The 23767-nt window shown below is 37.8% G+C and overlaps 1 protein-coding gene across 1 annotated transcript in view; it reads right to left on the bottom strand.

Moving 5' to 3' along the window:
• Positions 1–2603: 2603 nt before the first annotated feature.
• The window catches only part of Hprt1 (hypoxanthine phosphoribosyltransferase 1), a 30564-nt gene continuing 9400 nt past the window's right edge, over positions 2604–23767 (bottom strand). Inside the window, exons 3-9 of the mRNA XM_052170961.1 lie at positions 21306–21489; positions 14466–14531; positions 9891–9908; positions 7317–7399; positions 4118–4164; positions 3873–3949; positions 2604–3201 (exon numbers count right to left, since the gene is read on the bottom strand). Coding sequence (XP_052026921.1) covers positions 3154–3201; positions 3873–3949; positions 4118–4164; positions 7317–7399; positions 9891–9908; positions 14466–14531; positions 21306–21489 — 523 coding nt within the window. The 3' untranslated portion in view covers positions 2604–3153. The remainder of the gene's footprint in view (positions 3202–3872; positions 3950–4117; positions 4165–7316; positions 7400–9890; positions 9909–14465; positions 14532–21305; positions 21490–23767) is intronic.

Genomic DNA, 23767 nt, shown 5'->3' with positions numbered 1-23767 from the left:
GCCTGAGGTGAAATAGTTGTAACCATTTGCACCATACTGAACAGCCACAGAAAGTACAGCTTTCTTTCCGATTTTACTCCTCCTGTATCTTAGACTGTCACCCTGAAAATGACTGCTACCTCTCAGTGACTGACTCCCTTTCCCTGACTATATTTGAACTATGGAAAGTTGGTTTTTAAAAAATGACACCATCAGGGAACTGGTAATATAGTTCAGGTAGTACACTGTCTAACGTGAAAAGCCCTTGGTATAATCTCTAACACGACATAAACTGGGTTAAATTCCCAAATTTGGGAGATGGAGACAGGAGGATCAAAAGTACAAGGTCACTCACCAACAAAATCCAGTTCAAGGCTGGCTTAGGCCTATCGAGAACTCCCACTCAACAAAATTATCAGCATTATGTACCCTCAAATTAGGTTAAGTAAATGCAGCTTTCTTTCCCAGCTGTTAGCTACACTGTTGTTGGGCTAGGCAACCAGTTCAAACATTATACTAAAAACAGAAAATGCTCCATGGTAAACTGTAGTAAGTATCAGGCAGATCTGGGTTAAATCTGGCCTCTGTCATGGTTTAACAGTAACTTTTTGAAGCATTTACTTTTTCCAGTAACAAGTAATGCCAAGGGGGCATTTGTCATGTGTCAGGTTCCTGTCCTATCTCACCTGCCCTATTGTAGCTAATGAATGATTCAGAAAAGCCCATGAAGAAAACAGCACAGAGCTGGTGAGAAAGCTCACCAGGTAAAGGTACTTGCTGCCAAGCCTGATGATCTGAATTCGAGTGGTGACACCTACAAGGTGGAAGAGAGCCTATCCCCAAAAGTTGTCCTCTGACCTCTACACACTCTCTATGGAATGAGTGCACCTCCTCCAAAAATGTAAGAGAAAAAGACAACCCACTCCCACGACCGGGTTCTAAATGTCGGTAACTGAATGCCAAATCCCTAAAGAGTATGCAATCACCACAAACCCAGAACAGTCTTGGAACTTGTATGCTCTCTAGCAACTTTGTGTGAATTTTTATACAAGCACTGTTTTATTAATTATATAAAATAGAAAAATAGAAAAAAAAAGAGTAGGCAATCTAGCCCAGAGCAGGGCCAGAGCTCTTAGCTACTTACTCATGCAGCAACCATCATGTAAGTTCCTATTTTCTAGGCACTGATCAACTCACCTAACAACACACTAGTGAATAACAGAGGGCAACTCTGCTATAAGCCACACCCTTGGCAGGCAAAGGCAGAAGTGTTGTGAGTTCAAAGGCAGTCTGGATTAAGAGAGCCCTGCCTCAGTATAGACAGACAGACAAAAAGACCAAAAGTGTTCTGCCTGCTGGACATGGTGGCACACCCCCTTTAATTCGAGCACTAGGGAAGCAGAGGCAGATGGCCATCTGTAAGTTCGAAGTCAGCATGGCTTACATAGTGAGTCTAGGACAGCTGGAACTATGTAATAGACAGACCTTGACACAAGAATAGTTTGCCTCCTGTGGGACTTATATTCTAGCAGGGGTTGGGCAAATAGTAAAAAATGAACGTAAATGTAAACTACAAGGCATGCTATTTATTTCCTCACTTCAAACTGCCAATAGCCAAGTAGAGAACTGCTTTACCCATAAAAAAATGGTCATCTCACGTGGCTCAAGCCAATAGAGGTGATGGTGCAACAGAATGAAAGGAGTAAGTAGGCTCTGCAATGGGAGTCGAGCAAAGTGTTAACTAGAGGCTCCAGGTGGACCTCAGTAGGTGACACTTTATGGGAGGAGAGGACTCAGGAGTTACTTGACACTGCATTCACATGTAATACCACCGGGCTATGAAGAAGAAATGAGACAACAGAAGGGAAATATTTTGTAAACTAGGAAATTAGAGTTTGACACCCTTTTTATTTAATTATATTTATTCATCAGCTTAGTATGTGTGCCTGCGTGTGAAGGCGAGGGGACAACTGGAGTCCTCTCCTGTCACCATGCAGGTGTTCCTAGGGACGAAACAGACCTTTGCCTACTGACCCATCTCACCAGCAAGTTCTTACTTGCTATCATTTAAAGCTCCCCACTTCACTGCTGGAAATAAGACAGTCTGAAAGGAATAAAAATATGTACTGTGCTACAAGGTTGCTAGTTCATACCTGACGATAACAGGAGGGCAAATAAGACTTTTGGTTCCAAATATTTCTTACTCCCAAAAGACAAAACAAGGTTTTACTGTTACTGTTCTTTGGTCAATAAAGCTTTCTCCACACCAAAAAGGGAACAGGACATATCTGAAAACTATAGGTCAGATTGTAGTCTAAAGGACCTCACAGAAAACCGTGTTCTTTTTAATAGAAGAAAGTATAGTAAACAGTGCTGAGTGTCTGTAATTTCCTGTTTCACGTAGGTAGGTGCTTTGCTTTCCTAGCTCTACCACACCATTCTACCAGATAGCCAGTACTTGCAATTCTTGCTAAGGATTACAATTAAATTAGCTACTAAAACGTAAGCAAAGGGAACCCATTGTACTAAGTTCATCTGAAGAGAAATGATAGACATGGAGAATTCATTTAAAGAGCCAGTCCTTAGTTTTAAGGAATTTTACATGAAAGAACTCAAAATGTGGCAACTTTTTAGGATTTATTTATTTGCATTTCAAAGGAACTGCTGACAATGATTTACGGAAAGTGGGAAATACAGCCAACACTGCTGAACCGTGTTCATTCCACCAAGAAACCTGCTTAGATGCTGTTACTGATGAAATTGAGAACTTCAGACTGTTCTAAATTAACAAGATCAATCACATCTTTCTCTCCTGAATATATAAAAATTAAAATACCAATTAAAAAACTAATATAGCTTCTCTTTAAATTCTTCTTACAGATACAATCTCAGTATTATCAATTAACAGTGGTAATTTAAGAGATTTGTTTTTCTCACAAAGTAAGCCACAATCTACCAGAAGGAACTGATAGGCTGCCTATAGGCTCATAGTGCAAATCAAAAGTTCAGGGACACAGCAACTGACACTTCTAAAAATGAAAACCATAAAATTCATAGAAGGTTCATGCAAAAAGCTTTACTAGGCAGATGGCAGCACAGGACTAGAACACCTGCTAATTTTACTGGCAACATCGACAGGACTCCTCATGTTTGCGGATTCAACTTGAGCTCATCTTAGGCTTTGTATTTGGCTTTTCCAGTTTCGCTAATGACACAAACGTGCTATAAAATAAAAGACATTTATGTTATAAAAACAGATTCTGAAGAGGCATTAACAGCATTAGAGTCCTCCTACGCTGTCTGGGTTCCTACCAAACAAGGTATTTTGGGCCAGCAACTTGAAGAGAACATATTTTGAAAACAAAGCAGAATTATAGTCCATTAGTTTGCTTTTTTTTTGTCTTAGTATGTAACCTTGAGAAACATGAAGCTCAAATCAAAATACAAGCCCGAGTAAGTGAAATAAAAGCAACACTGTAGATAGGACTGTCCATGGAGTCTTTCTAATTGCTCCTGGACCATGCTCATAAACTCACCCAGGGGACTTCTACCTCCAGAGTAGGATGCAGGTATCTGAAGCAGTCAATTACAACATTTAAACTGAATCATTTACTTCTTACTTATGACTATATTTATCATGTGAAATAACAATAAGACAGTTATTACATATTAAAGCTGTTCAACTACTTCAGCCAGCAAGTAGTGTCGCCCGAGCCTGGCCAAGCTCCAGTTCTAAGGACGTCTGTACTTGAGTACAGCTTTATGTGACTAATGGGAACCATCAGCCTGGTCACATTATGAGGTGCTGGAAGGAGAAAACAATTCTTCCCTTTCCTAAATTTTTATGTGGGTTTTTGAAAAATGAGATCGAGAAAAAAAAAAGCATTACTTACATTCAAATCCCTGAAGTACTCATTATAGTCAAGGGCATATCCAACAACAAACTTGTCTGGAATTTCAAATCCAACAACTGTAAATAAATAATCGCAGTTTATTCTTTAGAGAAAATGCTTTCAAATGTAATACTTGCAAATGTACCTTCCTTACAAATGTTCTCTAAAGTAACTCTAAGCCATTTCATAGTTAACTTTTTCAGTTATAAGATGGATAAATGATTGGCCAAAGGGCATCTACTTACAGTCTGGCCTGTATCCAACACTTCGAGAGGTCCTTTTCACCAGCAAGCTGTTAATTACAAAAAATTACATGTGGCATATGGAAAGACTACAGAGCATTACAAAGAAAACATCAGTGTTCTTAAGTAGTATCATCTGCATTTAGAATAAGGTGAGCTTTGCATACCCATTGGAAAACTGAAAGGGGGAAGAACTAAATCACAGAGAGTTCACATGAAGGTCAAGGCCCGATGGATCACCACCTGGAACCCTGGAAGATGCTTCTGAGAGCAGAATTCTAACTACTTACATGTCAATTGAAAGGCAGCTACTGAGGAGGAAGAATGGATAGGGAGTGCCAATAAGCAAAGATGAAAAGATAAGGGATCTAGATCCAGAATCCTTGAAATATAACCCCTATGCTCGTAAAGGAGGTAAGAGATGCTCTTTCATCAAGACTTGTAGTAACTGGCTCATTAATGGGAACTTTTTTGCGGTGGAACTGAACCCACAGCCTTGATCACTTTAAGAATGAACTCACCACTGACTTACTCACTCCAGTTTTTAATTACATTTTCAACTATCTGACTTTTGCTAAAAACATAGGTTTTAAGCAGTTTTATTTTTTTTAATTTATTTATTATTTATAAAAATCATGAATTTATAAATGTAGTTTGATTACATAATTATATAAAACTATAAAGTTAAATGCTAGTTATCTAATGCTTGCCATCTATGCATACAACCAGAATTGAAACCCTAATATCACCAAAAAGTTAATGGCTTTCAAAATTTTTATTTTCACAGAAGTAACCAAAAAAAAAAAAAAAACCCAAAACAAAACACACACAGAAAGATATCTAGTGTCGTATTTCATCAGATTGTCAGAACCAGAACACAGAATTGGTGAACTAAGTGACCTTGTACAGATTTCATCAATTTAATCACAAAGAGACTAGTCTAATCACTACCACAAACAAGATCCTTTGACTCCCACAAGGCTCCCTCCTGTATTCTCTCAATCCCTGGCAACCCCTAATCCATTGTCATCTGTATAATTTTGTCATTTAAAACTGGATTATATAAGTAAGATCATATAATTTTATTGCTTTGCCTTTGGTGTCCTATTATAATAGGCTTGAAAAAATTAAAAAATCTTGGGCATATCAAAACGGGGGGGACAGGTAAGCAGTTTAAACAGAAAGAGTAAGATACCTGCTTTATGTCTTCCTGAAAGTGTACTGTACAGTTCCAATAATACTCATCTCAACTGCTGCATTTTGATGGTTGTGCCTAGTATTGCTGATTTGATGGTATAAGTGTGCTTCAGTTTTGTTCAAATGTTGTTCTTCTTAATTCTGAGCTATCACAAATGATGTGAACATTTGTATTCAGATCTGAGTAGGGAGGTTTAAGACAGGTTCTCACTATATAGCTCAGGCCTTATCTCAAATTCAGCGTGATCCTCCTGACTTCATTTTCCAAAAGCTGAGATCACAGGGGTGAACCCCCAAACCTGACTATAAACCAATAGATTTTTGTATTAACACATAGTTTCACTTCTCAGGGATAAGTACTCAATACAACTTCTGGAGTCTTCTGGTAGTTCCCTGTGCAGTTTTTTTTTTTAAACTGCTTTCTATAGTGGCCACATTATCTTATATTATGACCCAAATAAGACTTTTTAATTTTTTAGTTTGGGAAAGACCAAAACACACTTTTAAACACAAAATTACCCAAGTACTTTCTGAGTACATCTCACCTCCAGCATGACAAAAACTTACTGAGGTATATTTGCACCATCTATCTAAAAAGTCCATGAAGATTTATTGCTGAAATAAGTTTTATTAAAATTATAGAGACCCAAAGACTTTATAGATACTTGGATCTTTTCAATAGATTTATAAAGCTAGTTTAATTGATCAACAGAGATAGCTCAGTCTAGAAGGCTATTGCTGCCAAGACTGCCAACCTGTGTTCTACCCCCACCCAGGACCAACAAGGCAGAAAGAACCCTAGGCTGTCCACTGACCAACACAAGTGCAAGTGTCACATGCCTATATTCCTGCTACAATAGATAAGTGTAAATTTTTAAAAAACTAAGAACCAATTAATCATTCAGGAAAAAACAAAAATAAAAGACCTAACCTTTCCTATACACAAAAAGCACAGATCAGTCAAAGATCTTAAAATAAAAATGAAACTAAAAAGTAAAAATATAGCAAAAAGTAACAGCAACAACATAATAAAAAAGATGTTACTTTTTTGTTTGTTTGTTTTGGATTTGGTTTTTTTCAAGACAGGTTTTCTCTGTGTGGTCCTGGCTGTCCTCTGTAGACCAGGCTGGCCTCGAACTCAGAAATCTGCCTATCTCTGCCTCCAGAGTGCTGGGATTAAAGGCATGCGCCGCCTCTGCTGCCACCACTGCCCAGCTCTATCACAGTGTTAATACATACAATTATGCTAAATCATTTAGGGAAATATGTATATTTATATTGTAGTTTCTTAGAATATTGTTTATTTATGTGTCTAGTATATGTATTATGTGCAGGTGAGTCCACACTCATCATATGCAGAGCCCAGGGTAGGACTGAATATCTTCCTCTACTGCCCTTTACTCTGTTGTCTGAGACTCAGTCTCTAACTGAGCTGTAATCTCAAAGTTTTAGCCATGCAGGCTTATTGGTGAAGTTTATTGAATCCATTTCCAGCCCCTGCACTGGGATCACCAGCATATACAGCCATGGCCAACTTTTTGAACATTTTTTTGAAACCCTGTCTCAAAAAAAATGCACTTATTTTATTTGAGTGTGGAGTGGGAGGTATGTGCTATGGTCCACATGCAGGTCAGAGGGAGTCAGTTCTGTGTCCCACATGGGTCCCAGGACTGAACTCAGGCTTGGCAGCAGCTGGCGTTCCCCACTGAGCCATCTCACCTGCTCTTCTGACATTCTTTATGAAGGACTTGAACACCTAGGGAGTTTAGCACCTGAAGTAGTTCTGAATCCAAGGCCCTATACTCTAATACAGTATATACACTAAATATATACTGTACTAGAGAAGGAATTGACTATAAGTGCTTTCTTAACACAATAAAATTACAAAGAATACTGTCTTGAGTCTAAAGATAAAACGAAAAGTGAAAGCATTTCTCCTTACAAAGAAGCAATCACTTAATACTCTAAATAAAGAAAACATTCTACTTTAAACTGGCATACATACCTTGCAACCTTAACCATTTTGGGATTGTACTGCTTAACCAGGGAAAGCAAAGTTTGCATTGTCTTACCAGTGTCAATGATATCCTTTTAAAAAGAAAAGAGACATTTAATGGTAAATGGTAAGTAAAACCAGCACAATTTAAAAATCAGGCATTATTACAAACATAAAATAACAATTCCAATATTCTAGTATCCTTTTTTTTTTTTTTTTTTTTTTTTTGGTTTTTCAAGACAGGGTTTCTCTGTGTAGCCGTGGCTGTCCTGAAACACACTCTGTAGACCAGACTGGCCTCGAACTCAGAAATCAGCCTGCCTCTGCCTCCCAAGTGCTGGGATATATTCTAGAATTCTATAACACAATGCCATTAATTTTTAACATATATAAAATCTCACATTTCACACAGAAATAGTCTGGACTTGTAACCTATCTGGCTCTAAGCAAGCAGAAGGAATGTCAATCCCTAGAACTAGATTGCATAGGTGTGCCAAGATCAAAAACACTAAATGGAAATGTATACATGTAAGCACTGCACACATGTACAAATCTTCCCCACAGGATCTAGCTATGTAGATAGCTAGTGGTGTCCTTAAACTCAAAAGATTCTCCTACTTTAGACTAAGAGGTGGGGTTGCAGGCATAAACTATCATGTTTAATTCTGTAAAAGGTATATTAGATTTTCTTGTAAATTAAAGATAGGGACTCTTACATCCCAAACTCTGATACTCTAAAAACGTGCTTTGTATTATCTTTTTTAAAGAAAGATTCACTTATGTATACAATGTTCTGCATTATGCCTGTAGGCCATAAGAGGGCACCAGATGTCACTTTAGATGGGTGTGTGCCACCATGTGGTTGCTGGGAACTGAACTCAGGACCTCTGGAAGGGCAGACAATGCTCTTAACCTCTGAGCCATCTCTCCAGCCTGCTTTGTATTATCTTTTAAAGCATCTAAATAATAAAGTTTTACTATATAAAATGACTTTATACCCTCACATAGCACCCATTATGCCCCAGATTTTCCAGGACCATCAAAATAGTTTAGAGTCTAGCCTGAGATATTTATCTACCTCTTTTTCAAAACAAACAAAAAAGAGCCTGGTCGTAGAGCACTTGTTTAGCATGCTCTGGGTTTGATCCCTAGCACCACACATAAAAACAAAGAATAAAATTTCTTTTGTTTTTAAAAAAAATATGGGCATAGGGGCTGAAGAGGTAGCACAGTGGTAGCTAAGAGTTTGTATCTCAGCACTCACAAAATCCAGGCATGCTGCTTCCATCACGACCCAGGACTGAGAAGATGAGAGGCAGGAGGATTGCTGTGGTTTGCTAGCTTCTGACCTATGTAAGAAAATGTGAGCCCCAGCTTCAGGGAGAGACCCTGCCTCATAGAACAGACAGTTCAAGAGGGGGGCACAGACATCCTCTCCTGGCCTCTGTTCTTATGCACAGGCATGCATATTTGCACACGGATGCATATACACTCAGATACACAAAACAACACACAAACATAAATATTACAAAAAGCAGAAATGAAACAAGAGATTACAAAAATGAAAAGCAACTACTAGGGGCAGAAAATGATGATAGAAAAATGATGCTCTGGGAAATGCAGAGAGCATGAATGAAAAATGATGGAGAATGAGGTTGATATATATTCAGAAGCCACAGTGAGAATCTATTAATTTGTATACTGAAGAACTGGGGAATGGAGTCAATGTAGGAGGATGATCACAATCTATGGTGTACAGGTATATGTATAGAGTTCAGCAAGGCAGACAGATGTGAAATATGGAAACAACAGACAAAAAATAAAGTGTATGTATAGGCAGTTAAACAGTGATAAAGTAGGAAAAGGAACAGGAAGTTGAAGACATGGAAATGTAAGATTTTATGTAGGATAGCCAAAGAAGGCATTAATGAGACAGTGATTTCTCATTTACTTCTGAGTAAATCAATGGTTCTTAAAGCTTAGCTTGTATCAGAATCAGCTCAAGGTTTGGTCAAAAAAAGATTGATGGTTTTTATCACAAAGATTCTGAGTCCATAGGCTCCTTAGCTGATGCTTTGGGTTTTTAGGGATCACACTGAAAAGCAATGAGCTACAGACAGTGATGGTTTGAGTCTTCCACTCACTTGCCATGAATATTTGATACTTTTATATAATTTAGACGGAATATTAAAAATCTTCTAATATTCCATAAAATAGAATTTAACACACTAAATCACACACACACATATACACACCCTTCTATATATAGTTATAGCTAGTTTTAAAAGAAAAAAATCAAAACTGAAAACGTGTGTAATTTTTTCATGAGCAGCAAAACATATCGCTTAAAAATATAATTTTTGTGTCTCTTTTTAAAATAAGGGTTCTCTCTGGCTTTAAACTTATTATGTAACCCAGGCTAACCCTGGGAATTCATGAGCTTCCTGAGTACCTGGGATTCCAGGCTTGCCCTACTGTACCTGGCTTCTCTTGGGGTTAGAAAGCACAAGTCCCCCTGATTTACCTTTATTACTATACACACTAAGTTGTAAACAGTATAATAAAAGTAAATGTAGAACTTACTTCAACAATCAAGACATTCTAGAAGAAAACAGTAAAATAAAAATTAGTACATGAAATGAGACAGTATTTCTAATTATCAGTGAAATCATAAAACAAATTCTAAGAAATTACCCAAATTCTTAAGTACTTTACTATACTGAATCCTTCTTGAAACAAGTATGCTATTAGACCTCAGAAATCCTTCATATTAAATCCTTCATACAGAATATTTGGTCCATATGTTCATTTTTCATAAAAAATCTCTTAATCCTTAATGTAAGAAACTTGTGAAATTTCTCTAGATCTCAGTGACTCATATGTAAACTGAAAAACTTAAACCAGCTGGCCTTTTATGTATTTTGACTCTAATATTCCAAGAACTGTAATCTCTACAAATGTCTTTAAAAATAATGTATTTAACATAATATAGAATGTAAAATGTTTATTTCCCCATCAAGCTAAAACTAGTATGGTTGCACACCTATTTGGGGAACTGCAAAAAGATACCACCAATACTCCCACTATAAAGTTTAAACCCACCCCAACCCCAACTCACTCTTCTAGTTACTTTTAACTCTGTAGCCCAGGTTAGCCTAAAACTCATAATGTAGCCAAAGCAGTCTTCAAACTGGCAGCACCATTCCTTCCTCAATCTACTGAATACTAAGATTATAGTTGTGATTTACCATGCCTGGTTCCTCACTCACCCACCCTCTGTCATTTATGCTAGTTAAAGGAAGAAGGCGACATTTCACATGCACATTTCACATGCCCACAATACTCACTGAACCGATTTATTCTATACCATTAGTCTATAGTTTTCAATTCACTCTGCCAGATAACCATGTCATTGTTTGGTGGAACTGTTTGGAGAAGGATTAATAGGTGTGGCCTTGTTAGGATATATGTACTGAGAGTAGGCTTCAAAAGTGACATTTCAAAAGCCCATACTGGGTCTAGTCTTTAGTACTCTCTGCATCCAATGTGTATATGACATGTTTGCTCTCAGCTACTGCTCCAGTGTCATGTTGTCTGCTTGCCACCAGGATACCTTCCAGGATGATTACAGACTTACCCTCTCAAACTGTAAGCAAGCTCCCAATTACATGCTTTGTATTATAAGTTGCCTTAGTATTGTGTGTATTCAAAGTAACCAAAGACATACTTCGTCTTGTTTAACCTATAGTTTTAAGTACTTTACAAGACAAATTACTACCAAAACTCATACATAATTTACAAATACATATGCTATGGGTAAATCTGTTTAGTGACTGGTCATGAAAATATTTGGAGAATCAAAGCTTATGCATTAAAAGTAAATTATAATCAAGAAAAAACGTCTAATATGCCCATGTTTCTTTTTTTTTTAAGACAGAGTTTCTCTGTGTAGCCCTGGCTGTCCTAGAATTCACTTTGTAGACCAGGCTGGCCTCGAACTCAAAAATCCACCTGCCTCTGCCTCCCAAGTGCTGGGATTAAAGGCATGTGTCACCACAGCCCAACATGCTCATGTTTCAAAGCAGTTTATCATAGAAGGCAGTATCTTACTGTACTACTACACAGGTGTAAGAATAGAATTCAAGCAAAAACTTCTGGCAAACAAGCTACAACTGCATCCCATTCTATACACAGGAAAAGTCCCTTTAAATGTCAGGATATGCATAGAAAATAAAAAAGTCTATAAATTTTGCAACATTTTAAAGGCACAGAGTATAGAACAAATGAATAACATGACTATGTTTTATTATGAGGTCTATATAAATTCTAAGTAAACTCAAAATGCATTAATATACTGAGAAAAAAGGAATGTAGCTATTCAAATGTATAGTATAAGAAACACAGACACTGGACTAAGATGTTTATTCAAATTGTAGTTCTGTCAACTAACAGTTGCTATGACTGAATTTCCACATCCTTCTATATGGAAAGGACATAATGACTCCCTTACAGGGCAACTATGAGGACTACATGAAATAGTAAACATGAGATACTACAATGTAAATCTTTAGCAAATGTGAATATAGTTAACTCATAAATCAGTAATTGCTTCTTAATCCACTCTGCAGTTTTCTCAACACTCTGTTCCCTACCTTTAACATCTGAAAGACAATATCGCCCCATCAATAAGTGGTTCACAGCAGCAGTTATACCCACTGTAATATTATAAGATTATAGATTGGTAAATAGCATGGGCATCTGGGACAGAGAATGAGTTACTGAATTCTAATCTTGTGTCTAACACTAAAAAACTTGGTTGTGTCAAAAGTACATACTTTAATTCTTTACATTTATTTTGTTTCATTAGGAAGGTTGAAACATAGCTCACATGCAGAGAAAGGTCAGGTCTTAGTGGCAAGTATCTTCTTGCATCAATCCATCTTGCGGGCCCATCACTATAGATTTTATTAGCATAAGCCATCTTATACAAATCAACAAAGTCCAGAGATTAAATATTTTTACAACACAAAACTGTATTAGACTATTGTTCTAATACAGAGAGAGAGAATTGCTACCAGCGAGAGTTTGTCAAGAGCTACACATCTCCTTAATAAAGAAAACAAGAATTAGTAGTCAAATGACCTACCTAAAGTAGTAGACATAGAAAAGTGCAAGAGGGAGGGTTTGAATAAAGGTGAATTTTGTATCCAAAGACTACATCTTCAAGTATTAATGGAAAAAATGTGTGCATTATATCTGTACTTGCATATACATAAGATAAATTTCACAAAATATATGAATGTTTTAAATAAACCCATAATCTCATCACCAAGATTTAACTTCGCTAAATTTTTATTCCTTGATATTTTCCACAATAAAAAGAATCTACTGTGGCTGTCGTGAAAAGTTATTTTAGAAGCAGAGATCTGTTTAAGATCACAGAACTGTGTAGTGGGACAGAGCCATTAGGTAAAAAAGATAAGGTCAAAGTAAATCCCAGCAGGCCTTGAAGGCTAGGCCCCTTCCAGCCCTGAAAACTGATTATAGAAGTGCAGGTCTCGAATAGCTTCTAAATATGGACAAAGCATGCTAAAAGGGAAGGAGGTCTGGCAGTTGTATACCAAATGGACAGCAGAGAGAAAGAACCAACACATTACAAATTCTCCCCTGAAGTTTCTAAATACTGCTGATAGCAACATTAGTTTGGCATGACCCTGATACAGGCCTAAAGAATTCGTGTTTTATGTCAGAGTTCTCCTACAGACTTTCAGGGAAGTAGTGAGGGGTGAGTATGCAGGGTAAGGAAGCAGTGAGCACTAAACCTAAAAGCTAGAAGAAAGAATTCGGTGTTGGTATGCAAGCTCTTCTACTTCCCAGTTGTATGACTTTGAGATTGTTTACATTTCAGAATCCCATGCAGTTTTTGAAAGTAAGCATATTGCTTAATTTCCTGATCTGTAAAGTGGAAATTTTAAACTGCCCTCACCAGATTACTGTGAAAATTTAGTTTGCAGTCCTACCTAGCATTTGGGAGGCTGAAGAAGGCCCACCATGTCAAGGCCAACCTGACTTACATATGAGATGCTCAAGGATGGTGTGGACTACAAAGTAAGACTGTCTCAGAAAATCAAACAAGTGTTGGTGAGATGGCTCAGGGCACAAAGGTCCTTAGTGCCAGGCCAGATGATGTGAACACATTCTGCTGAACTGTTCGGTAGCAGGAGAGAACTGACTCCCGTTAAGTTGTCCTCTGACCTCCACCCACTGGCCCATACCCCCCTACACATGCACGCACATGGCACACAGAAATAAACCAATGTAACAAGATAAATAAACTAATGCAAGATGACTCTACAGATTTCTCTCATAGTAGTATATATTTATTTACCAGAAACTCTAATATAAACTCTAATAGTTATAAGAACTCCATCAATATGAAATCACGTAATCCTCTTAACTCTGCAGTAGCTACCACTATCACCTTAGGTTTACCTACCTCTGGGGCACAGGGGGTGCCTCGCAAATGTCACAGAGTTAGGAAATGCTGAGCCAGGTTTTTGATCAATGCTATCAGATTCCACAACTCACGTTTCTACTCACAACACAATACCAATTTTCTATCTTTTTAGAAATAATCAGAGGAGGGTAGAGTCAGGGCTCATGGGTAAGAACCCTAAGATCTGGAGTTAAGATCCCAACACTCATATAACAAGCAATATATCCTATAATGACTGATGAACTTAACACCTCTTCTGGCCTCTGTGTGCACACACAGGCTTGTATACTGGCATACATATAGAGAAGCATGTGTGTGTGCACACACACCTTAAAATGAAACTACATTTGAATCTATTTAAAAAAAAGACTGTCTCTCTCCAGCTATATTTTCTGAAGGATCCCAAATTAGATTTTCAAAGTGGTATTATAGAAAGCAGTAATTAGCAATACGGACTGTGAAGGCTAATGTTAGATTCTGCTGTCATTTGGCTATCAAGTCCAGGAGATAATATTAATCTATATCAAGTATTTCCAAGAGTGAAACATTGCCTGCTTATTTTTACTCATAAAGTAAAGTACCTTTGAGTGAGTACTTGAAAGCACATATACTAATTGTTTCTTAGTATAAAATGTTCTTTCTTTACTCTTCAAGATACATACCTTTCCAGTTAAAGTTGAGAGATCATCTCCACCAATAACTTTTATGTCCCCTGTTGACTGATCATTCTAGTTTTAAAAAAGAACATCATTTATATGCATATTCTTGTGTATATACAAGCTTCTCCAATTATTAGATATAAACTATAAGATTTAAGAAGTTAGCTATCTAATGGCCACAACATTATGCTATTCTAAATTATATAAATTATAAGAATTAGGTCTCTAAAAATGAATGACTAGGTAAATTTCACATGGAGATTAGTAAAAATTAAAAATCCTAATTGACCATTACTAGTATTTGATGCTCTGAAGAGTCCTAAAACTAGAGTGCATCTATTTCTGAATGGGCATATTATAGCAACTCATCAACCAGGTACTTCTCAACCACAAAGGACAATTTATTAGCATGACAGGTGTCTGCTTCTGGCCCTGTACCATTCCTGTGAGTCACACAAGTTGTAGGAGCTGGTCTGTATCACATTTAACCCCAAAGATATGCCCCTAAAATATGTGCATATCCTGGATATGCCTGTATCCAGGTCACCTTCAGAACTGTCTGGGAAACCAGGTCTGATTACTAGTCTCTTAGAACATGCTTCTTAGGGTCTCACTTTCTACTTGCAGAGAAATTAGCAGAAACCCTTACAGGGGTTTCAAAGGAGAGTGATTAATACTCACTATAGTTGGTGGGAATAGCTATAATTTGGATGTGCTGGAATGAAGACAGAAAACTAAATTGAAAAGTGATTAAGAGATTGGACTTCCTCTACTGGGATAGCAAAACAATCAAAAGTTGCAGCAATTACCTTGGTATAGACCCAGCACAGTGACTGACAAAGAGTTCACGGAACCAAGTAAAATCCAGAAACAGACCCAAAAACATATGAGAATTTAGTATATGACAAAGATGATATTGAGTCAGTAATTAGGAGATGAATTATTCAACAAGTGGTATTTGGTCAATTACTTATCCATGGGGGGAGGGGGAAGAAAGCATGGTTCCTACCTCACACCATACACAAAAATAAATTCCAGATGAACTAAAATCTAAATGTAAAAAATAGAACTATAAGTGGATTAGAAGAAAATGTAGGAATGCATTTTATTTTAAAGATTTATTTACGTATAAGAATAAACTATTGCTGTCCTCAGACACACCAGAAGAGGGCATCGGATCCCATTAGAGAGGTTTTTGAGCCGCCATGTGGTTGCTGGAAACTGAACTCAGGACCTCAGAAAGAACAGTCAGTGCTCTTAACCACTGAGCCACCTCTCCAGCCCCCAGGAATATATGGTTTTCCCCTGCATTCGTGGAAAGGACAAAAAAGTATTCATGAACTCCAACTAAAAAGATCTGTAATCAGTATTCCTAATGTATATTACTCTTCAAAATAAAAACCTAGCAGATGGGACTGGAGAGAGATCAGCAATTAATAGCACTTGCTGATCTCCCAAAGGACCTGGGTTCAGTTTCCAGCACCCACATGACAGTTCACAACTGCCTACACCCCCAGTTTCAGGTGATCTGATCCCCTCTTCTCAGCTCGCATTCATATGGTGTACATACATATGCTGGCATTCACAAATACACATAAAGCAAGATAAACAAATCATTAAAAAAAAAAAAAAAGAACTGCCAGGTGGTGGTGGTGGTGGTGGTGGTGGCGGCGGCGGCGGCGGCGGCGGCGGCGGCGGCGGCGGCGGCGGCGGCGGCGGCGGCGGCGGCGTACGCCTTTAATCCCAGCACTTGGGAGGCAGAACATGGAGAGCACTAATAGACAATTGATGGCTATCTGACAAATCCTACATGTGATTCTGCTGTTCCTTCATCCACATTTACAGCACTGAAGCCTGATAATACATTGAGGAGAAACAAATACTCAAGTTGCTGGTTAGAATACAGAAAGCAGCCGGGCGGTGGTGGCGCACGCCTGTAATCCCAGCACTCTGGGAGGCAGAGGCAGGTGGATTTGTGAGTTCGAGGCCAGCCTGTTCTACAGAGTGAGTTCCAGGACAGCCAGGGTTACACAGAGAAACCCTGTCTCAAAAAACCAAAAAAAAAAAAAAAAAAAAAAAAAAAAAAAAAAAATTCCAGAAAGCAATACGACCTCTTTTGAAAAAATACAGTAACCCCTTTTAAAATTATATACATGCAAATCATTTTGGTCTAACAATCCCATTTCCAAGAATCAGTGCTAAAAAAATATTCACAAACATGCAAGGGAACATTCAAGAATATTCACTGATTCACTGTAAGCCATGCAGTGGTGGTGCACATGCACGCCTTTAGCCCCAGCACTTGAGAAGCAGAGGCAAGCAGATTTCTGACTTTGAGGCCAGCATGGTCTACAGAGTGAGTTCCAGGACAGCCAGGGCTACACAGAGAAACCCTGTCTCAAGAAAAAACAAACAAACAAGCAAAAAAGAATGTTCACTGTATCAGGTATTCATCAAAAAAAAACAAAAAAAAACAAAAAAAACCAACATGTCTTTAAAAGGGATGTACCTAAACTAAAGAAGTTAATACACACAAAAAGTAATACTATGAAACTATTACAAAGAATTATACAATCTAATATATTCTTATATGGATCAATACTAATTAATAACACCAAGTAGCAGACCAATATACTACCTATAAAACTATTTTTATTCTGTGTTTAAAAGTATGTCCGGGAAGGTATTCATTAAACATACCTGTAATCACAGTACTATAGAAGATGAGACAGGATTCAGTTTGAGATTACTGTGGGCTACCTAACAAAACCCTATCTCAAAATATTTTTTAAAGAAATTATACCTCAGTTGGTAGAATGTTTACCTAGCATGTGTAAGGGGGGTGGAGGAACAAAATGAACAAAAATATACTACTAGTCTAAGCTGTAAACGAAATGTTGGCTTTTTAACCTTAATTTTTGCATATATTTCTTGTATTAGTCTAGCCTAAAACTCAGAATTTCAAACACACAACTGATTAATGACACAAAGAAAAAGAACTGTACAAAACCTGAAACTTAATGCTGAGTGCTATATAGTAACAAACCCTAGTAAACGCTGCCACCTGCTGTAGAAAAGTGGTATTACAGTCCAACGCCAATTCCTTTTTCAAAAGACTGACAAAAGGAATAAATAACTAAGAATGCAGCTGTTATCCAAAAGCTATTGCTATAGGGTCCAAGGAACAGAACTCCAAAGCACACAGAACACTGGTGCTCTAAGATGTTCAAATCTCCACAGTCCCATTAACCTCAGTGTTTCAGCTTATGTTTCCCTGAAGCTTTTTTCAAGGAAACAGCTTCCTTTTAAATGGGTGCTAAAAAAGTTTCATTTAATAGTTGTTATGTAAGTACCTATTTTGTTTACAAATGTTATCCATAAATTAATTACCTAACCCAGGTGACCCGAAAACTCTAGCAATCCCCCTGTGTGGAACACTAATCTCACTGTACAAAGGTTATTTAACTTGGCGCCTCTCAGAGGCCTCATCATGATTACAGTAAACTCTGAATAAAAGGACAGTCCTCCCTCTCCAGATTTGCTCTTTTCTTTCTTTTCCTTTGTTTACTTCATTAGGCAGAAGTATCAAAGGCATCCTTCATTCAGGCGTCACTACTGTCAATTACCAAAAATTCCCAGAGGAGACAGAAGAGGTGGCTCAGAGCACCCAGGTTCAGTTTCCAGCATCTATATTGTAGTGTACAGTTGAAAACTATAATCTAGGGAGCCAAACACCCTATTCTGACCTCTGTGGACTTCAAGCACACATGTGGTACACAGATATGTACGCAGGCAAAACACTCATTTTATATATTTTTCCCAGAAGCTCAGGTTTCTATAAATACAGCCTTAAATGTTTGTTTCTAAGTTGTCTACCTCTTAGAGTCTAGATGGAAAGATGGGGGTGACAGGAAGAAGCTGCATGTCTATTTTTCCTGATATCACTAGGATTTCTGGCAATCTCTAACAAGAAGAGCTCAGAGTTTAGAGCACATTTGCTTAGCATACTCAAGACCTCAGATTCATCCAACATGCAAAAAATTACACACTTAAAAAAGGCGGAGGTGGCATATGCCAGCATTCTGGGAGGCAGAGGCCAGCCTGGCCTCCATCTACAGAGTGAGTCCCAGGATAGCCAGGGCTATACAGAGAAACCCTGTCTCGAAAAAACCAAGTCCAAACCTCCCCCCCCAAATAAATAAATAAATAAATAAATAAATAAATAAATAAATAAATAAATAAATAAAACTCAAAACATTATTTGTTTACTAACAACCCTTTCTCACAAAGTCTAATTTTTTTCTTCTATTTTAGTAGAATTTTATAAAATTGAAATAAAACTCAAAATAGTACTTATCAAATGTTTCATTTTCTGTAGGTAATAGAGCACTGGGGACAGAAAAATGCCAAATATATAACACTGTATTTCACTGTTTGAAGATGAACAAACATACTTTACTACCTCTAAAAACATAAATCATAGCACTATACAACTATAACTGGAGGTAGTTTCTTTCTTAAAAGCACACAAATACAGTGGTTTTAATTAGTGAACTTCTTCATTTAATAAACTAGATATTTGGATTCCTTCGGCTCTTTGCACTTAGATAGTTAAATACCACCTGGGTTAACACTGATTATGTAAGCTATAGTAGTAAATATTCAAAAGAAAAAGTGATGACAGGAGCTAGAGAGAGCGTCCAAAAATTAAAAGTATGTGCTGCTCTCACAGAGTACCCAGGCTCAGTTCCCAACACCCACATGGTGACTCACAAACATCTGAAACTCCATTTCCAGCGGATCCCATATCTTCTTCTGGACTCTGCAGACATAAGGCACTCACATGGTCCACATACTCACATGCATGGAAAAACCCTCAGAAACATAAAATAAAATTACATCTATTTTTTAAAAAGTAGACTGGGGAATTTCTCTATAACTTTCTGGAGTTTTACTTTTAAAATAAACACATATTTTAGCCAGGCAGCAATGGTGCAGTCCTTTAATCCCAGCATTAGGGAGCCTGGAGGGAGGAGGGGGTGCGATCACTGCGTTTGAGGCCAGTTTGGTCTACATAGTGAGTTCTAGGACAGCTGGAACTACATAGAGAGTCACAGGGAAGGGAAGGAGAAGGGGAAGGGAAGGGAAAGAAAGGAAGAAACAAACTAAACCATCAAAATTGTGAATGGTGAAGTTTTTACATATAAAGATGGCAGTTATTTTGTTTCATCATACTGTAAATAATCTAAATCATTTCAAACTCTGGCAAAGGTAAAGTGGTCCTAGGTCAAAACTATTTCCTGTTTTCCGAGAAATAATTGTTAACCTTAATAAGACTTTGTTTCAGGGCTAGAGAGATGGCTCAGAGTGCCAACTGCTCTTCTGAAGGTCCTAAGTTCAAATCCCAGCAACCATATGATGGCTCACAACTATCTGTAATGATATTTGATGCCCTCTTCTGGGATGTCTGAAGACAGCTACAGTGAGCAAACAGGCCCAGAGCTAGAAAAAGTTTCTGAAGACAACTACAGAGTACTTACATATAATAAATAAACAAATAAATAAATCTTTAGGAAAAAATAGAATTTGCTTCAAATAACTTAGGATTCCTCTCAGAGCAATTTATCTCCAGTGAGAATATTTGCCACTAGCATACACAGTTGAGAAACCATGAAGTCTCCCTAGCACTTTTTTTTTTTTTTTTGGATTTGTTTTTTTCTGGAAAGGGTTTCTCTGTATAGCCCTGGCTGTCCTGGAACTCACTCTGTAGACCAGGCTGGCCTCGAACTCAGAAATCTGCTGCCTCTGCCTCCCAAGTGCTAGGATTACAGGCGTGTGCCACCACTGCCCAGCTTTTTTTTTTTTTTTTAAATTTTAAGTATATGGGTGTTTCTGCTGCGTGTTTGTTTCCTATGTAAAAGCCTGGTGCCCTCGGTGACCAGAAGAGGGCGGCAGATCTCTGGGACTCACCATTGTGAGCCACTATATAAGTGTTAGGAATTGAACCTGGGTCCTCTGAAGAGCAGCCAGTGCTTTTGAGCACTGAGCCATCTCCCCAGGCCTAGAATTAATTCTCTTAAGACTGACATATTTGAATTTCTATGTTTAGCAGTCTGACCTGCATGCCCATATGCATGCAGCTTTACCACACAGATGCTCTGGAACTGCAGCTACAGATACCTGTTAGCCATCTTTGAGGTGCTAGTAACCAAACTCCAGTTCTCTAAAAGTGCTTGTGAATGGTGAGCCATCTCTCTTCTCTACTTAATAGAAATTCTTAGGAGGTTTTTTTAAAAAAACAAAAACACAGCTAGGTGTGGTGATGCCTATACTCCCAAAACATGGGAGCTTAAGACCAAAGAACTATTTGAGGCACGCAGTTTGTAATGTATCAATGAATTAATAATGACGACGATGATGATATAATAATAATAATAATAATAATAATAATAATAATAAAGATAATAACAAAAATAGAAACAACGATCATGGCCAGAAGTGGTAGCACCTGCCTGCAATCGCAGCTACTTGAGAAGCTAAGGCAAGACGACTGAAATTCCTAGACCAGCCTATGCAATGACTTCAAGGATAGTCTGAGCAAGTTAGTGAGAAAAGGTCTCAAATTAAAATTTTAAAAAAAATGACTGGAATGAAGCTCAGTTTTATAGTACTTAGTCAGGCCCTGGGTTCCACCCTAGCACAGAAAAATAAATATATAACAATAGTAATTCCACCATCAAGTTAGATGATTATGTAGTATAGTTTGCACAACTTCAAAGAAAATATAGATAAAATTAGTATGGCCCTATTTTTTTTTTAAATTTTTAAGTTAATTATACTTACACAGTAGCTCTTCAGTCTGATAAAATCTACAGTCATAGGAATGGATCTATCACTATTTCTATTCAGTGCTTTAATGTAATCCAGCAGGTCAGCAAAGAATTTATAGCCCCCCTTGAGCACACAGAGGGCCACAATATGATGTCCTCCCATCTCCTTCATGACATCTCGAGCAAGTCTTTCAGTCCTGCAGAAATAAAATCAGAAAATAAAAAGAAGATTCTGAATGTTTTTTTTTTTTTGCAAAAGTAGAGACTTTATTTTACATATACCAAAGGTAAGATTTTTGGGGCATGGGGAAGGTTAAATAGCCCAGGCTGGACTGTAAATTATAATCCTTGTCTCTACTTTCCTGTGCTGAGATTATAGATATACACCAATACACCAGCTCAACCAAACTTAAAAACCAGATACCTTTAAAAACAAGAAAGATGCTAAGCATGATGGTGTATGGCATGAGCTGAAGGACAGCCTGGACTACAGAGTAAGCACTAGATCACTTGGGCTCCATAACAAGATCCTGCAGGGAGGGGGAGGGGAGGTGAAAGGAGAGGTACATTATAACATCTATCATAAAATGTAAAGATACAAATAAAAAGATATACTTTTCAAAGCTTACTAGATTGGCAAATTTTGGTTAAATTATATGTCTCTAATATAAAATATTAGAAGAGCCTAAAGAAAAATGAACTCTCACATACCATTGGAAGTACAAAATGATAGAACTTTTTGAACCACAATTTGACAGTATAAAAGTATCCCCACTGAGTACCATTTTCTTGACCAGTGGTTTTTACTTGCCTAAAGCTAAGCAAGCGTTAAAATGTGTATTTAAGATTTATTCCCTCTGGGCAGTGGTGGCACATGCCTTTAATCCTGACACTTGGGAGGCAGAGGCAGGCAGATTTCTGAGTTCAAGGCCAGCCTGGTCTACAGAGTGAGTTCCAGGACAGCCAGTGATACACAAAGAAACCCTGTCTTGAAAAACCAAAAAAAAGCCTGGCAGTGGTGGTGCACGCCTGTAATCCCAGCACTCTGGGAGGCAGAGGCAGGTGGATTTCTGAGTTCGAGGCCAGCCTGGCTACAGAGTGAGCTCCAGGACAGGCAGGGCTATACAGAGAAATCCTGTCATGAAAAAACCAAATCCAAAAAACCAAAAAAAAAAAAAAAAGATTTATTCCCCTCTAATATACTCTACTAAGTGCAAAATAATAGAGATCTTATGTGCCTATCAACAGCACAGTGGTTAAATCAGTTATGTCACATCTGTGAATAGAATAGCCTATATTCTTTAAAATAAATGTAGAGGGCTAGAAAAATGGCTCAGAGGTCAAGAGCATTCTCTGTTCTTCCAGAGGTCCTGAGTTCAATTTCCAGCAACCACATGGTCGCTCATAAGCATGTATGATGAGATCTGGTGCCCTCTTCTGGCATGCAGGTGTACATGCAGGCATAATAAATAAATCTTTTTTAATAGAATAAAATAAATGTAGGTGAACTGGGGTGTAGGTCAGCTGGTGGAGTACATGCCTAGTATACACAGGAGGTTCTGAGTTCTACTCTCACAACTGTACAACCTGGGTATGATGGCACACTAGGAGTTGAAACAGTAGGATCAGAAAGAAGTTCAGACCTTCCTTAGCTAAAGATTGACTTAGAAGCCAGTCTAAGCTATTTGAGACGCTATTTCAAAAACAAAGTAACATCTAGGGCTGGGCACGGTAGCACATACCCGTAACCTCCAGATATGAGAGGCCATTCGGGAGGACTGCTGAGTTGAGGCCAGTCTGGGCTGTACAGAAAGTTCCAAGCCAGACTGAGCTAAACAGTGAGACCCTATCTCAAAGAGCAAATACTTCACACACACACACACACACACACACACACACAGGAACTCATTGATTATAATTTTTAAAAAATAAAAAAATGACAGCTCTAGATTAACTAATATGAAAAAGTCCATAAATTTTAGGACTATATCATAGTATGTAACTTGCATGCATGCATGTGTGCGTGCCTGCGTGCATATACTTTACTTACAGTGTGTTTGAATTGGTATTGTCTAGGTAGAAAATATGTACAGTAAGCTGAGAAAACAGAATCATAATCTTCATGGCCTCGATGGACAGACTAGAGGCAATTCTTCTAACCTTTCTTCAAAAATGTTGATTTTCTTACTTTTGGCATCCTGGAATACACATGCTTCACATACATACATGCAGGCATTCACACATACCAATAAAAAATAGAAAACATTTATTCTAATAAGTTGGCTTAGCTTATATTCAAATATCAACAACTCAACTTACCAACTCAGCAGTTGCTAAGGCAAAATTAATACAAGATAAAACCCTTTTGGCTAGAGAGATGGCTTGGTGGGTGAGAGCACTTGTGTACTTGTGCAAGCATCAGGCCCTAAGTTCATATCCCAGTCCCCATATAAAACCTGGTGTGGTGGCACCTGT

This window comes from Apodemus sylvaticus, chromosome X (assembly GCF_947179515.1).
Source record: "Apodemus sylvaticus chromosome X, mApoSyl1.1, whole genome shotgun sequence".
Taxonomy (NCBI): Eukaryota; Metazoa; Chordata; class Mammalia; order Rodentia; family Muridae; genus Apodemus; species Apodemus sylvaticus.
Note: the sequence above shows the minus strand (reverse complement) of the source record. Positions and strands in the feature narration are given on the sequence as shown.